This window comes from Chaetodon auriga, chromosome 2 (genome assembly GCF_051107435.1).
Source record: "Chaetodon auriga isolate fChaAug3 chromosome 2, fChaAug3.hap1, whole genome shotgun sequence".
NCBI lineage: Eukaryota > Metazoa > Chordata > Actinopteri > Chaetodontiformes > Chaetodontidae > Chaetodon > Chaetodon auriga.
The window spans coordinates 12886491-12902979 of NC_135075.1; the positions used below are offsets into that span (position 1 = coordinate 12886491).

At 40.7% G+C, this 16489-nt stretch overlaps 1 protein-coding gene across 2 annotated transcripts in view; it reads left to right on the plus strand.

Annotated features, from left to right (window-relative positions):
- The window catches only part of camk1b (calcium/calmodulin-dependent protein kinase Ib), a 34433-nt gene extending 25039 nt beyond the window's left edge, over window positions 1-9394 (plus strand). For both annotated transcript variants that reach the window (XM_076755088.1, XM_076755079.1), the window contains exons 4-12: window positions 911-985; window positions 1929-2067; window positions 2190-2316; window positions 3269-3344; window positions 3608-3720; window positions 4703-4781; window positions 5022-5109; window positions 5734-5863; window positions 6019-9394. In XM_076755088.1, coding sequence (XP_076611203.1) covers window positions 911-985; window positions 1929-2067; window positions 2190-2316; window positions 3269-3344; window positions 3608-3720; window positions 4703-4781; window positions 5022-5109; window positions 5734-5863; window positions 6019-6116 — 925 coding nt within the window. In that variant the 3' untranslated portion in view covers window positions 6117-9394. The remainder of the gene's footprint in view (window positions 1-910; window positions 986-1928; window positions 2068-2189; window positions 2317-3268; window positions 3345-3607; window positions 3721-4702; window positions 4782-5021; window positions 5110-5733; window positions 5864-6018) is intronic.
- The last annotated feature ends 7095 nt before the right edge of the window (window positions 9395-16489 follow it).

Genomic DNA, 16489 nt, shown 5'->3' on the forward strand with positions numbered 1-16489 from the left:
CTGTTTAAGATAAAAAGATCATTTTAAATTGGCAAAATATTGACTTAAATGAGGAGTGAAACTTAATACCCAACCCCGCATTTATCATGGTGGAATGTGAACAACCATAACACCATTTTCAAAGGGAGAAGATGGGTTTAAACAGACATTACATCACCACATATCCAGGTGCAAAAGGTTACTTAAGTCACTGTAGCTTACAATAAACAAAGTGTTGTTGTGAAGAGCAAACCTCAGAAAGTGCTTCAAGCTGAAATTTAGATATGCTGCTCATTACACCCCAGTGTCCTTCTGAGTAAGCAAATGAAACAGTTAATGGTTAACAGATGGAAAGGTTTGTGATGTCGTTCAATATTGAATCTTAACGTTACGAGAGTCTTGAGTCAATTTGTTATATATACTTTACTGAAAGACAGAATATGTATTAAGTGTATGAGACATTTTGCCGTATACCTAGTGGCCTCTTTATTAGGTGAGCTGTTGTGTTGAATTGCATTCGATTGTACAGGTGTGCCTAATAAAGTGGCCACTGAGTGGAATACAAGTATGGTAACACTACGCACTGGTCAGGCAGAGGAGTACAATACCAATTTAGGTGTAGTGAGTCATCTTCTCACCCCTGTTACTGCACCCACGGGTCTCAGGGGGCAGCAGAGCACAATGTTCGGCCAATTAGGGAGCTGCATTCCACCACATAGTGTAACCTCCTCTACGGTCAGTAAGAACGACATGTGAGTGTTGGATTAAGCTCTGTGGTGTGTACGCACAGTGACTGTCCAGCCTTACCCATTGGGAAAGATTTCATACTCCAAACAAGGAGTTCTCAAGAGACCCAGGGAAAATATATTTGCTTCCTGCAGACAAAATCTTGTATTAATTTCTTGTCTTACTTCTCTTATGTCCTCCACAGGATTAAACATGCCAACATCGTATCCCTGGAAGAGATATTTGAAAGTAAATCACACCTCTACCTTGTCATGCAACTGTGAGTATTCGCGTGTGGGTTTGTGTGATTCGTTTTTGTTTTTTGTGTGACGTGCATCTCCAACTCCCTACTTGTGTTATCTCCCACACACTCCATGTCACATGCCATTAATTGCACTCTGTAACACACTTGCATGTGCATGACCACACACAGACACAAGCAAACACTGTGTTCTGCCTACTCATGAGCACCAGTGGGGAGTTCGCCCTCACACCTGCAGCCTGTCAGCCTCCCACCCATCCCAACCATCGAAATGTCAGAGAGGGAGAGAGAAAGGACAGCTCAGGATCAGGAGTACTGGTAACTGAGAGGCTCCAGAATATGTAAATCATTTATGCATTCATCACAGTCCAACTGAGTTATTACAGACAAGTCAGCTTTCAGGCAAGACCAGGCTCCCGTACTTGTGACCTATTTTAAAGTTTAGCTTCTTACCCTCATTTTCCTGTTTTCCTTCATCATCTTTCCATCATGCCTTCCCCAGTTGTATGTGAAAGCACTGGAGACTCAAACTGCTGCAGATTTTCTGCACACAGCGTGAAGTCTCCATCTAGTGGTTTTAAAGCCACTATCAAGCAGATGTCAACGCACTGTTTGTGGCTTCATTCACACCACAGTTTGACTCCCACAGTAAAATGCTTTTGTCTTCCTGTCTTCATGTATGTTTTTCTGAGAGACATATAACATGGAGAATATTATAGCAATTATTTACAACAAGCAAAGAAAATCACTAAGTTTCTATGTTCCCACCATGACTTTTCACACTATTCCTTTGTCGCAATCATCAGCAAGTAACACCTTTAGCTGTCTTGGTCAAATATTGGATTCTTTCCCTAATTTCCAAAAAATTACAGTCCATTGTGATTTAGTGGTTGTTATCTGCATTCTGTACTTACATTTCTGAAGGTTGACTTCACTTTGATGAGTGAATCTCTTTATCCAGGGTGTCTGGAGGGGAACTCTTCGATCGTATCATAGAGAAGGGCTTCTACACAGAGAAAGATGCCAGTAAGCTCATTCAGCAGATTCTGGATGCTGTCAAATACCTCCACGACATGGGCATTGTGCATCGTGACCTCAAGGTCAGTCCAGGGTTGGAGATGTGATGAAAAACTGTTTCACCCTATACCTATGGACTGACTCACAAAAACCCACCAAACTGAAAACATGCCTTTTATATATCTGTCATTTTCCATTATCACAGCCAGAGAATCTGCTGTACTACAGTATGGATGAAGACTCCAAGATCATGATCAGTGACTTTGGTCTGTCTAAAATTGAGGGCTCTGGCAGTGTGATGTCGACGGCATGTGGAACACCTGGATATGTTGGTAAAGACACCGGATACACTCTTCAATTAGAAAATCTGCTTCTAGATCATAAGTTTTATACCATGATCTGGGTGAATGCTCTGATTGGCTGCAGGGTGTCCATTAATTCCTGATAATGGACACCTATTAAGTAGTTCCAATGAAACTTTTGGTTCATTGTTATAAATTATGTTGGCTACATAGTATCAGCCTGTACCTGAAATGATTAACCATGGCAACAGGGATTCAGTCCAAGCCTCCATTTACAATTTATTACGACATGTAACATACAATGACAACAATCAGTGATGTCAGCCTACCAAGTGTGGTCTTTCAGTGCCTCGTCCCGTGAGCACCACAGGATGGCGACTGTAACACACAAGCTGCAAGAAGTACACTCTGCACTTATACTTTGTGTCACATAAATGATCAACTCACATCCCATTCACTATCCAACTCAGTACACATGGCCTGTCAAGTTTGTCTAAATCCTGACATTGATTTAAGGACGATGACAAAGCTGGATAGCTAGCTAATCTTGTTGTTAAACATACTGTTTTCTTTGGCCAATGACCATGGTATAAGCAGGATAATGCTCTTTGAGGTTTCAGTAATCAGGAATTAATGGACTCTGTGGAGGCAACCCTCCTCCCTCCAGCCTCCCTGTCATCCATTAAGTCCTGATAATGGACACCTCATCGGGTATTATCCCTTACTTGCATGGTAGGGAACACCATGGAATATAGGCATGCTGCCAATATCAAACTATCATGTAAAATTCTTTTATTAAACACCATCTACAGCTAGTCAGAGGCTTTTGACACCACGGTCTGATTTTACTCAGTAACACATTCTCAGCTACAAAATTAACCGCTGTGATTTTTATAGTTAATGTGCAAATAGTGCTGAACATGTGGCATTGTTACACATCTATCTTGCCTATACACTGTATTACCTTGTTTTGTTCTTTCAGCTCCTGAAGTGTTGGCTCAGAAACCCTACAGTAAAGCAGTGGACTGCTGGTCTATTGGTGTCATAGCCTACATTCTGTGAGTATGTTTTTTTTTTTAAAGACATGGACTGAGCCTAACGAGGCATGAATGCATTTATTCTATAGAAAGTTTGCTTTGAAACTGTAATAGACATGTCATTTGTACCTTGGGAGTCATTCTCATCTCCTTGTCTTGCATGCTGGAAGCTTTTATAATGTCAGTAACAGTCATTTTAGCTTCCTGAGATGCCCCGAGTAGAAAAGTAGACTCCTGCGTGTCTGTGAGGAAACATGACAGTTGTGCTCTCATGTGTGTCTCAGGTTGTGTGGTTACCCTCCGTTCTATGACGAGAATGATGCTAAACTGTTTGAGCAGATCCTGAAGGCAGAATATGAGTTTGATTCTCCTTACTGGGACGATATCTCCGATTCAGGTACAGTACATGCAGTACAGTACACTTTTCTTCATTTCTGTCACAACAGCATTGATGTAGATTTTTCATACACAGACACAGGAAATATTTATACATATTGCTTTAGTTGTGTTGGCCTTAAGGCTCCTTAGAAATTTCATTTTTCGAGGTGCATAATCTGGTAAAGGCCACAGTGATTAAAGCAGCCAAAACATCCTTTTTATCAACAACTTCCCTGACGTCAGGTCAGCTTTAAACCGTCCTGGGTCTGCCCTAAAGCTTGTGATCATATGTGAGGGTTGTAACGTAGACTCCAGAGCCCACGTGTCCTGGAAAAACACATTTTTGTTTAAATCATTTGTAAACAAAGACAAGGCACACTGACATGCAGCAGAAATCAAGTTTTCTTCCCTGCAACACACAGACCCTCCCCTCCAGCAGGAAAAACTCCCAACACTGAAGGAGGCAGCCGGGGCTTGTTAGCATCCACTCACCCACCTGACGCCTCTCACCTTGAGCCAGTCCCGAGTGCAAGACAGAGACCCTATCTAATTCCAGAGTTTGTTTCCAGAGCCAGTCAAGCTCTGTCTTATACCAAGAGAGTGATGTCTCTAGTTTTCTAAGCCAGTAAATATTTTATCCGGGCCCTACCTTTCACCTTGCAGCTGTTGAGCCCACAAGCCAAGGCAATGATCCCATGTTGATTTTTTTCCCAGTCCTGGCTCTTGGACCAGGTCCCTGTTTCCCTGCTCTGGGCAAGGATTTCTCCAGCGTTCAGAACAAATGATACAGCTGATGCAGTAGCCAATTTTCTGTCATATGCGAATTACCTCAAGATTTGTTTTGTCTTGTTTAGAACAGTTAGTTACTGAAATATAATTCCATTAATGAGTAACCAGTTTTATTGTACTGACGTTCTAGCATTGGCCTTCATCAAGAGACACACTGCATCACACCGGCCTTTGTAATATTGACTTTTTAAACCTTTGTTATTTCATTATAGCAAAAGACTTTATTGTCCACCTGATGGAGAAAGACCCCAACATTCGCTACACCTGTGACCAGGCTCTGCAGCACCCCTGGTACTGGTCCTATACTGATCCCTTTCCTCTGCAACAATGTACTCACATTGCGAAGAAGATTTCTGTTGTCTGATTAAAACCTTGAACTTTAGTCATTTATGTGTTTTTAAGTAATCCAGGTTGAGAATGTTATGCAACCTTTGGTGCTTATGAGATTGTTATTATGACTGTGGCTGTACATGTGACTTCTGACAATTGCACAGACACGCTCTTAAGCTTCCTTGCCCCTCTGTTTGTCAGGATTGCAGGGGATACTGCTCTTGATAAGAACATCCACGAGTCTGTCAGTGCTCAGATTAAGAAGAATTTTGCTAAGAGCAAATGGAAGGTAAGTCAGATTTCCAGTTTCTCTTGGATGCACGGTGATTTTCTTACATGCATGATTTATGTCATATGGTTTATTTCTCCTTTAGAGCACACAGAGAGAATACAGATTAGCTACATTAAAAAGTCTGGTCTTGGCCTGAACTTCAGGAGTCATTCCAGTACAGCCTTTTTTAATTTTAGCTTTTGGGATTGGGTGAATGGTTAGAAACGTTAAAGATTTGGGACTGCCACAACTCCATTGGGTGTAGGACTCCATTGGGTGTAGGAATCCCCTCAAGGCTTTGCATGGGGTCACAAGATGATTTCAAAATTGTGCTATGCTAAATAGTTTATTTTTATAGTTTGTTTTTAACCTTTGCTCTCTTATAGCCAAATACTGTACAGTTAAACTTTTCAAGTCTCTAAAAACACCTGAAATGAAACAGTCTGAGAAGGTAAAAATCACTCTTTAAACAAACTACTCACAGAGTCGGAGTAGCAAGTGCAGATTCCTTCCTATTTAGCAAAAAATGTCTGGAGCCACTGCTTTAGGCTGCTGGCCGAGTCCCTGTCAACTTTCAGTTTCAGATGAATGAGACTTTAAGGTTTTCTGGGTTCTATTGCATTTTTGTCCTTTCCTTTGCAGCAAGCATTCAACGCCACAGCAGTGGTTCGTCATATGAGGCGTCTCCAGCTGGGCACCAGTCACGAGGGACCCAACCCCACCCTGCCCAGTCCGTGCCGAACTCACCTGCTCATGCCAGAGGAAGATGCAGGTACAGGAATCATTTGCTCACCTCACACACATAGTTAAGAAGACTGTACAGAAAGTAAAATGTGTGAATTGCAGGTGTTGTGTGGTGTTTAGTGTCACATATTTAGTGTCGTTTATGACAAACAATACTGACGATATGACCTCTTTGTCTCCCAGGAGCGTGTTGTGATGGAGGGTGCTCCCAGAACGTCGATGGAGGAGCTGACCCTCTTTCCAGCTGCACCTACCGCTGCCATCCAACCAGCAGGGTGTGATCCTACACCTGCTCCACTTACCTGTCTAACCAATCCCAGCGACTTTCCAATTTTAACCCCCTCGGTGGAACCAGAGGCACCGTCTCCCCCCTTATCTGGTTAGGAATACACCGTCATTCCAACCTCTTGCCTGCAGGGGGAGCAAGCCCATTCAGCCTGAGAGGGAAGGCATAAAATGGGTTGAAAGGAGATGCACCAGAGAGAATCACTTTTACAGACCGGGCTGGTAGTTTGATGAGTTGAAATGGGGAGAGGATACAGGAGAGGGAGGGGAGGATAACTTCCTCCACCAGCATGTCAGGGGGATTGTTTTTGCCAGAGCGGGACAGAGCTTGTTGGACACTGTTTTTACTCATGATTCAACCTGTCTCTTTGTTTGTTTTATATATTTTTGTGTTGTCTTTTTAACCTCCTACTTTTAGACTTTGGAGCTTAAATCCAGGAACAGTATCTGCATGATCAGGAGAGCGTTTCCCCCCCCACGCATGTTTGTTATCTTAGAAATATACCCTGTTGCAGAAATGCAGGCCGATGCAAATGATGGAGCGCTGTGTGCAAAGTTTTTTAAGGTGGAAAGGCAGAGAGCATTCTGATATGCTGCCATATCCAAAATGAAACTGAGTGAAATCTTGTAATTTTGCAGATCTGCATTCTGTGTCTTTAAGGTGTGCTTATAGACAATCAGTAACAGAATAGTTTATGCAATGAAAACTATCTGTGTAGCCGTTCTTGTGGCGATATAGTGTTTCCATGCAGTGGTTTGGCTTCTTGAGAGGAAAAAGGCTTCTCCCTTCTCTTTTTCTAACCCTAAACCTCTTTAACCACTCGAGCACAGGGATATATCTTTGTCTAAGGTGCCTTTAGGATATACAGTATGATGGGTTCATTTTCAGGTAGCTTCTGAAGTGTTTAGTCTCTTTCTGCAGCACAGACGCTTGCTGTCACTTCATATTTTATATGTATCACATTTTCAGCTTTAAAATGCAGTTTTATGCTTTTTCTGTCAAAGTACTGTAATCTCAGAGGGGAGGCCTGCACACATGCTGTACCCCGCCATTATGGTCAAGTGTAGTTTGCTATTCGCTTAATCTGCTCTAAATGGAAGTAATATCATTAGTACAAAATGAAATGAGTGAACCAACAATTATATTGTTAAAACCTTTCTGGAGGCCTTCACCAGGAGCCTCATTTATTTTAAAAAAAAAAAATCGTTCAAATAAATGTTTTTCAGAGGTATTTTCGAGTACTTTGGCAGCTCCCTCGATGACACATATTAAGGAACTGTGTTCATGTATTTCAGTACAAATCCTGCAGTACAATTTGTGCAAAAAATTTGTATTTGCAAACCTGAAAAAAACATTGATCAGTGTGCTGAGCCATCCTCAAGACTAGGCTGACTTAGTAGCATCCAGGAGGTTGTGTGAATGCAAAAAAAAGAAAAAAAAACTGCAACCAAATTTTGATATGCATCTGTCACCATGTACTGTAAACATACTGTCATTCCTTTTCTTCTTGCATTCTTTTACAGGCACATTTCCTCCACATGCAGCCTGTTCAGAAAGATGTGGATTAAAAAATGCTAATATGCATCAGACTGACTCACTTCATCTTTACTGTACATCCATCTGTGTTTTTTATGATTCTGTGCATGAAGATTACGTACTCTGTATTCATTTTACATTCATCCGATTCTTTTTTAAAAAAAAAAAACATGCATTGACAAACACCTGCCAGTGTTGGTTCTTTCACTGGATTTCATAAAGAATACTGCGCTGTAAATGAAAGGAGAATGGTTTTGAGTTGTAGAGGAGCTCAATGCACATTTGTTTGGATAGCTCACAGTGAAAGTGATGCTGAGATCTTCCTCCAACATGAGCTTCATCCATCCTCTGATCACTCTGTCCACAGTTTCTTTTACATGTTTCAGTCTCTCTCTGATACAACAGTGTTGATATTTGGTACTGATGATGTTTGCATGATGTGGCTTGAAATTTGTGAGTCCCGCCACCAACAATTAATAATATGTACCCTACTTGTGATGATGTTAACAGTTGCCATGAGATGAGTGCAGGATTTCATCAGATGTTTTAATCTTTAACAAGTTCAAAAGTCTCCTAAGAAGTTTATCTTTGCAGATGAGTGCAGAGTAAGGAAAGCTGTAATAGTGTTTCAGCAGGTTAAAACAAGTTCAGTGTGCTGCTTCAAAGAGTCTTTTGAGCTTTATTCTGCATTTCTATTGAGTAGGCGTTGTAGTGCATTTGGACAGTTGTGTAACTGGTGACTCCAAATAGAGCTGAGTTAAAAGAGTCATTATTTTTTTTCTGGGATTTTCATTGTGGGTTGTTTATACTTCGTGGATTAATGTGACAGAGGAAGACCCAAACAAGGACGGGAAAGCTGACACTTACAGATGTTGGCAGACTGACAATATCCCAATTAATCTCCCGATAATGAAAACAACTCTTCTAATTTGATGTATTGCCGCAGACGCTGTCATTAAACTCCTGCAGTCTGATTTAACTCATGTAATTTGCCCACTGATGATGGTTGATTTTGTAGCATTAATGTGCAAAGTTTTTTGTTTTTCTAACATACTCCAGCTACTTCAGGTTCAGCACACCCAGTCCCAACTGTTCTCAAATTGAAATGTTTCCCACAAACCCTGAAAGAAAAAGATATATAGTAAGAGAATAGTTTGTTATAACTGAGTGCTGTGAGTGAGGGTTGAACAAATAAAACAACTCTGAATGTTTGTTCTTGTTTTGTGGAAACAGAAAATAAGGATTCTTACATTCCTCTGTAATGAAGCAAGTGATGAAATACATAACCAAGCACCATCCCATTACCTCACCACTCAACCTCCCTGAAAATAGAAAGAGAGATATTAGAAACTCGGTCAGAGATAAGAAGTGATACTGAACTTGCCCTCAACAGAATCTAACTACCAGTAGTTTAGATCAATCACCACAGCATTGAAAATGATCATATTTACAGTGCATACATTTCATTCATGGAAGATGGCTTTTGTGACGGTCCTGTGATTGCTCATGAACTGCTTTTAGAGGATGTGTGATAAGATTTATTGTACAAATGTGTATTTGTACCACTAATTTGTTGCCTTTTAAGAAACGCCGTATGGGGCTACGGTACCCACTGTATACACAGATGCAATGCATCATGGGTTGTTGAAAAGTGACTTCTGCTCAGTGTGAAAGCCAGTGACTTGTGCTTGGAACAGATCTGTAAGTGAAACATACATTAAAATCCCTGTCTATGCATTCAGAATCTGTCTGAGTCCATTTGTACATTTTGGACGCTTGTATTTCATGGTACACACATACTTAAAAATGCTTTCCCAAAAATCTTATTTCATCTCAATCTTATTTGCATCTTATTTCAGACAGACAATGACAAATGTATTATCAAACAAAATCTGTCCTTTCAGCAGTCCATCTACCATTATGGCTTTTTAAAGAATCAAATGAATTTATGAATAATTTAATACATCTGCATGATTTAAAAGTATGTCTTAACCACACCAAATTGTCACAGGTCAGATGCTGAGATTGAAGCTTTATTGCTGCTCCGCTAAGCTAGGCTAATTAGCTAGTTAACAGGGCTCGTTCATCATATATCAGTAAACATGCTTTTTTAACTTTATCCTTGGATTTCACTTCTGCTTTATTTAAGTGTCATAACAAATGGAAGTACTGAGACTTTAATTCACATAAATTGATACATTACAATCACAGGAAACAGCTAAAGGGAACAAGTATATTTATCTTTGGTCAATGCTAGCTCTATCCAGCTAGCTTTAAATGTAAAAACTTTGTTGGTGACTGTTTGGTTTTAACATGCTGCAGGACCCTTTGTTCTAAATCGTCCATTTTTATGTCCTAAAAACATTTTATATAGTAAAATAAATATCGAGTCAGATGCTGGTATTAGCTCAAGTTTGTGTAGTTGCTCTCATGTAATAGTTTTGTGGTTTGAGAGGTTTGTCATGAAATGTTAATTTCATAGTCTGCTACATGAGGCCTCTCTCGTCCTCTCCAAGGAATGCTGGGTAATTGAGGCTTGCGGTTTGGCTGCTGCAGCATTGTGCTGGAGCAGACCAGAGAGCAGAGCGAGAGCGGGAGTCTGGTGGTCAACCTCATTCAGGAGACAGTAGACAGAGTAAAAATTATGTGGTCAAACCAGGAACAAGGGACTGATTCAAAATAATGGGAGAGAAATTGCATGGATCACAAAGAGTGCTGAAAGATGTAGGCAGTGTTTCAATGTGGAAGAGCGGAAAAAATAAAGTGAAACTTGGCACCGGGTAGAGGAGAACAATTAAATCAAGGACAGAAGACGGTGGGCCACCATAATTAAAGCTAACACACATCTTCATGCCTGGGTTTAATTTCTCCAACAACATGAGAGCAGAAGCGCATTGATGAAGATTGTGCTTATTCCACATCCTCCTCTCAGCCTGACTTTAAAGAGCTGTTGCCCATGCTTGCATGGAATGTGAAACAGAGACTTGATACAACAATGAGCCAGAAGTGAACCCCTCTGGTATGACTGACCTCATCCTCTGACTGTTGATTTATTAGAGCAGTGTCATTAATATAAACCTCTAAAGAGCACTGAAAAATCAAATGCTGATTTGAAATTCTGCAAAGATTTATCAAGCGGTTGGTGTCCTAACAACAAGGCACAAAATCCCCAGCACACCTGCTGTGAATGCTGGATGCAAACGAGTGTATTCACAGATTTGTAGCAGTTTGAGCGGGTAAAGAGCTGCTAAAATCTCTATTATTGGCAAAGATGGTATGACCATCATGACTATTCAGAAACCTTCTAAAGCCATTTATATTTACCATGCTAGCAGCTCTGAAGCTAGGCGCAGTGGTGCTTTTAGCTAAATGTTAATGTCATCATGCTAACGCACTCAAAATGACAATGGTAACTTGTTGTTAATGTTGGCATATTAGCATTGTCAGGTGGAGATGTTAACCATTTTAACGATCACAGTTTGGCAAGTTAGCATGCTAACATGTTCACAATGACAACAGTAGCGTTGTATTAATGTTGTCATGTGAATATCATGTCAAGCAGATATGCTAACCATGTTCACCATTGTAGTTTGGCATATTAGCATACTGACAATGGCTAAGTACAGCTGGGGTCGACTGGCTCTGGGTCTGTTTCTCACTCCCATCCAAGGTGACCTACTGTAACTGGCCTAAAGTTATACTCCAATAATTATCAAGATAATTGATAAGCAACTGCAGGTCACTGCAAATTACTTTAATGAGTTTGTAATGACTTCTTTTGGGGAAAAGTATTCTCCAATCAAAAATCTCTTCATAACCATTATTCAAGGTGACCTGTTTCACCTTATGCCAAAGTGTTGAGTTAAGGTTTGAAATGAAATGCACTGAAATGCAGAGTGAAAGAGCGAGTGCACACACTGCCCTCCTGTCTGTCAGCAGGAATCTATTGTGCTTCTGTCTGTCAGTGTTCTCAGGAGCTTTACGTGCCCATTAAGTTCATGTTGTCCTTCAACACTTGTGCCGTCGTAGGTGTGGAGAGTTTTCACTACTTGTTTGAGCTTTTCACTCTTTTCCCACTTTTTCCTGTCAAAAATGCTGAATTATTTAAGTAAATATCTGGTAAATCTCTGTTAGACCCGTACTTCTATGAGACCATTTGGGAATGGAAAACTCCAATTTAAAAAATTATTTTGGAGATTAATTAATTTCTGGAAAAATGATGGTTTGTACAAGGATTAATCCCATTTCAACTGAGTTGGACTCATGTCCAGTGAGCCATATGAATTCATAATTGTTCTGTAGTGCCAATTAAAAGTGAAATTCTGCAGCATAGTGTTATATAGTGATATATCCACCCTGTCTCCTAAAACTCAGTTTATATAGTATGAATTTGTTTTGCTGGTTACATTTTGGAGGAAAATGTAATTGCTACCTGCATTATGTTCACTGGCAACGTGCTTTTGTTTTGTTTTTCCAGTGCGTGCAATTCTACAGTTCATACATGGTTACACATATGGTTGCAATTTGCACAATGTGTTAAATAATTGTGGCATTTTATGTTAAATGATGCATAGGAGAATAGCAGATACGGAATGTCAAATAACAAATGAATAGTGTTTTGGCTATGTGCAATGTGGTGAAGGAAAAAGGAATTTAGCATCTACACCACACAGTTCAGGAGGTATGAGTGCATACATGCAGAAAGTGCTTGATACCACATGTGCCTAAATGGTTTACTTGACCACTTATTTAGAGAGCATCTGTACCGAAATCAAATGAGTACTGTCACAGGCCGCGGCTGAACTTAACAGCATATTTCACCAAAATCTGAGTAGAAACAGGCCAATGGAAACATTACCTCCTTAGTGGAGGTAAAAATAAATTCAATGACATGCCATGTCCTTTCAGATATGCTGTTTATTTTCAGAAGACACACAGGAGGATGTCCAAAATTTAATCTCATCATGGAGTCACTGCACACTGTATAATGCCATATGACATGTAGGCTACAAGTACAGAACTAGACATTTGTGTGTGTTTTGATTTTATGAGACTAACCTGTCTCTTGCACATACAGACGCTCACATACAACTAACAGACTGTGTGTAGAACAGGCCAACACACACACACACACACACACACACACACACACACACACACACACACACACACACACACACTGTGGCGTGCAGCCTGTAAGCTTTAACCAACAAATAGTTGTGTGGATAGATTTAGAGTGGCTTTATGAAGAAAATACCAAATAAACACACACACACACACACACACACACACACACACACACACACACACTCATTTTTCCTCTTCACTTAATCATAGAGATCTTTCCTTAGTATCTCAGTTATGCATTTGTTTTGGATGCAGCGTCATACAGCTCAAAGCATTTTTGGCCGAATGTTTTCTTTGGACCATAGCGTGGAAAAACAGACACAAATCATCAATGTAAAAGGATTTTCCAGTTCTGTTCCTCCACAGTCCTGTGGCCTCACATTGTTTCAGGAGGATGTTTGAGTTTGAGCATGTTAAAATCCCTGAGGTGCTGGAGCACAGCGGAGGGTGAGAGAACAAACTACACAGTGAGATCACCCTCCACTTTGTGCCCTGGAGATGAGTGACATGCAGATTATGAACAGCTCACTGTGAATGACTCATTTTAGTAGATCTGGGTCGGAGAAATGATGTAAAAGTGATTTACAAAGCTACAAATTTTAAAGGTGAATTCTTCGAACCTGAATCTGACCCAGTGCAAATCTGGAAAGATGTTCAGAGATCTCTTTTTAATCCTGAGTCTTCTTGGAGCATCGAAACAGAATGCTGCAGCCTCTGAAGCCAAAGCACCACTGTTTATGAAACGTTGCAGACCCTCAAAGCCCGCATGACTGTGCAAACCACAGTTGGTAATAATAAACAGGATGGAGAGCAGGATGGAGAGTATCTGGCAGTATGTGGAGAGCCAATAATTTTCCACTTTTGGGAAAATTCAGCCTACAATTAGGGTCAAACATTGCCAGAAACTTGACATCCATGTTACTTGCATTAGTAATACATCTGATATTGGTCTGAGCTGGGAGTTTACCCCGACTCTGTCCACCATACAACACAGTCCCAGAGCACAGCAGATGAAAAGGAAACACACCGTCAGGAAGAAAACGTGGAGAGAGCAGAATAGATGGAGGGGAAAATCATGAAAGTGTGTTGCTTCTACGCCTTTGCACATCTAGACTGACACATCAGATCGGACACAGAGTGGAATTCTGGGTAGTGGTCAAAGTCACTGAGGATGCCAACAGAGAAATGTGTGAAATGTTTGTCAGTGTAAAAAACATAAAATAATAAACCAGTTTCTTTCATTGACCCAGACCAGGTCACCAGCCCAACACAGCAGCTACTATCCGACAGCGGTACTTCTGTGTCTGTTCACATTGCCACAGATTTTTATTTGCTAATAGTCTTAAATTGCCCCTTTTTAGTGTCTTGGCCCCTGAACCCTTTATTCAAACCGAGATGCTTGTGGAAATAAGAGCAGTTCTTTCAGTTTGACCACTACACAAATTCTGCTTCCCATTCTCAACAGTCAGCAAACACCAAGAAAGTTTTGATTTACTGAAGCTCCATCTACTAGTCGTGCAGACTGCAGGACCGTGCTTTCAGAAACCTATTCTCAGGCAGTCATTTATGCTCAAATAATATGCTCTGCCTTTTCACACAGGAGGATATGTTTGCACCAAAGGGCAACGAGCACTGTTGATGAGAAGAGCTGCAAATTAAATCTGCTCTAACACGCCAAGTGACTCACATCAAAAAGATTTAGATTTAAAAAAGAAACAATGATATCATACTTGCTGTCTCATAGCAATAGGGTCTGTGGAGAGCTGCCAATAGGTGACATGTTATTCAGCTCAAATCTACTTTTTATTAACTGATTGTCCAAAAAGTTTTTCCTTCCTGTCTGTGTAACATTTTTGCTCTGTCTGCTTCACAAGGATGTAACTAGATTTCACCTACTTTAGTCAGTGTTTGTGAGTGAGGCTGCACAAACACATTTGGTAAAAACTGTTGGTTTGCATTACTATTTATCTTAACAATGAGTGTATGTAGCTTATCTGTATGTCAGTCGACTGATACCTGTAACCTGCAGGGATAGATTACTGGCCTCTGAACACAATACAGATTTACAATTGACAGATATGAACTCTATAAACAAATATGAGCTCTTTTTACTCTTTTTAAGTGGTCGAGCAGTACTGATGCATTCCAAGACTGTTCATCAGGACCTTTCACCACCACACTGACTAATGATGCTCTCAATCAGACCTGAAGCCCAGACCAACTCACAGCTGCTCACATCTGAGATGCATGCAACACCTCAGCATTTATCAGAATATCAATACCAGTTACAACTGGTGCACTAACAAAGAACAACAGTCAACCCACAGCAGGATGCTCTTGTCTCAAAACTATACAAAAACCTCACATACAGTCCGGAATGAAATACAGAAAAGCCTCAAATCCTGAACAACCGCCCTACACTGTTTACACTGTAAACATGCAGAGCTGAAGACATACCAACATAAACCTAACATCCTCCAGTCTAACGATTAGATATAAAAACACCTAGGCAGCGCTAACAACAAACACATGGAGGCAAATTCCTCCGTCTTGTCTTGTGGACTTCATCAGCAACCCAGACGAAGACAGGAGTAATTACAAATGAAGGATGGAGGGAGGAGGAGACGGGGGAGGGGAAGAGGAGGACGTGGGAGGGAAAGAAGTAGGTTGTTCAGGATTGTACCTTAAGCCAAATGGGAAAATGGAAGGAAGAATAAAGAAGATTAAAACAAGGAAGAGGTGAAAGAAGAACGCAACCAAATGCATACACACTTAAGTACTGCTGCCTGGAATGAAGTTTGTGGACATGATAGATTATTTAGCCAGAGTGAAAAAACAACAGTGAAATCCAAATTTTCAAGTATGAACCGTGGCCCATCTGTGTGCCATAACTGGGCCGTGGAATTTAATCTGGTGTTATGGTCATTATTGTAAAGTTAAAGACTGAGCTCACTATTTTTGGCTCACCAAGATACTTATGCATGAATTTCCCCCTCTTGAGCTTACAGTACGTGGCTGAGGTTAAAAGCACAGTATTGTGATTTTAGTTAGACTGGAACAGCACAGGTCTCTGAGGGCAAACACACACATCAGTCATCCTTATTGAAACAGACGTGGACAGGCAACAATGAAAAATCACCTCATCCTCGCCAGAGTACAGCTCGTCAAGTGTAATGAGACGATGAGGAAACATTTCCACTCAAATAGAGGCCATGTTCACGGAGGTGCTGGGTAATGTGTGTTAAGCAGAGGACAGAATGACAGAGCTGGGAGGAAGGTGCAAACTGACAGAGAGAAAAGGTATCGCTGACCTGTAATTGGGCGCCACACAGTATCACATTTCTTAGCATGTTTGATCTGAATTGCAGATTCTGGTAATATTACTTGCTTTTCAAAAAGGTTTTGAGACATGCTAGCAGCATGCCTCTAGGGTTAGTGAGTCAGTCCACCACTTTGGTCCAGACTGAAATATCTCAAGTATTAGATGGATGGGCATTAAATTTGTGCAAACATGCATGGTGCCCAGAGGATGAACCCTGCTGACTTTGGTGATGCACTGACTTTTCCTCTTGTGCCATCAGAAGGTTTACATTGGTGGATTTTAGTGACATGTCTGGACAGTTTTCAGACGTATCGCCATGAAATTTGGTCAAGATGTTCATGTCCTCCTCTGGGTGAATTAATAACATTGGACTGAAAAGAAGT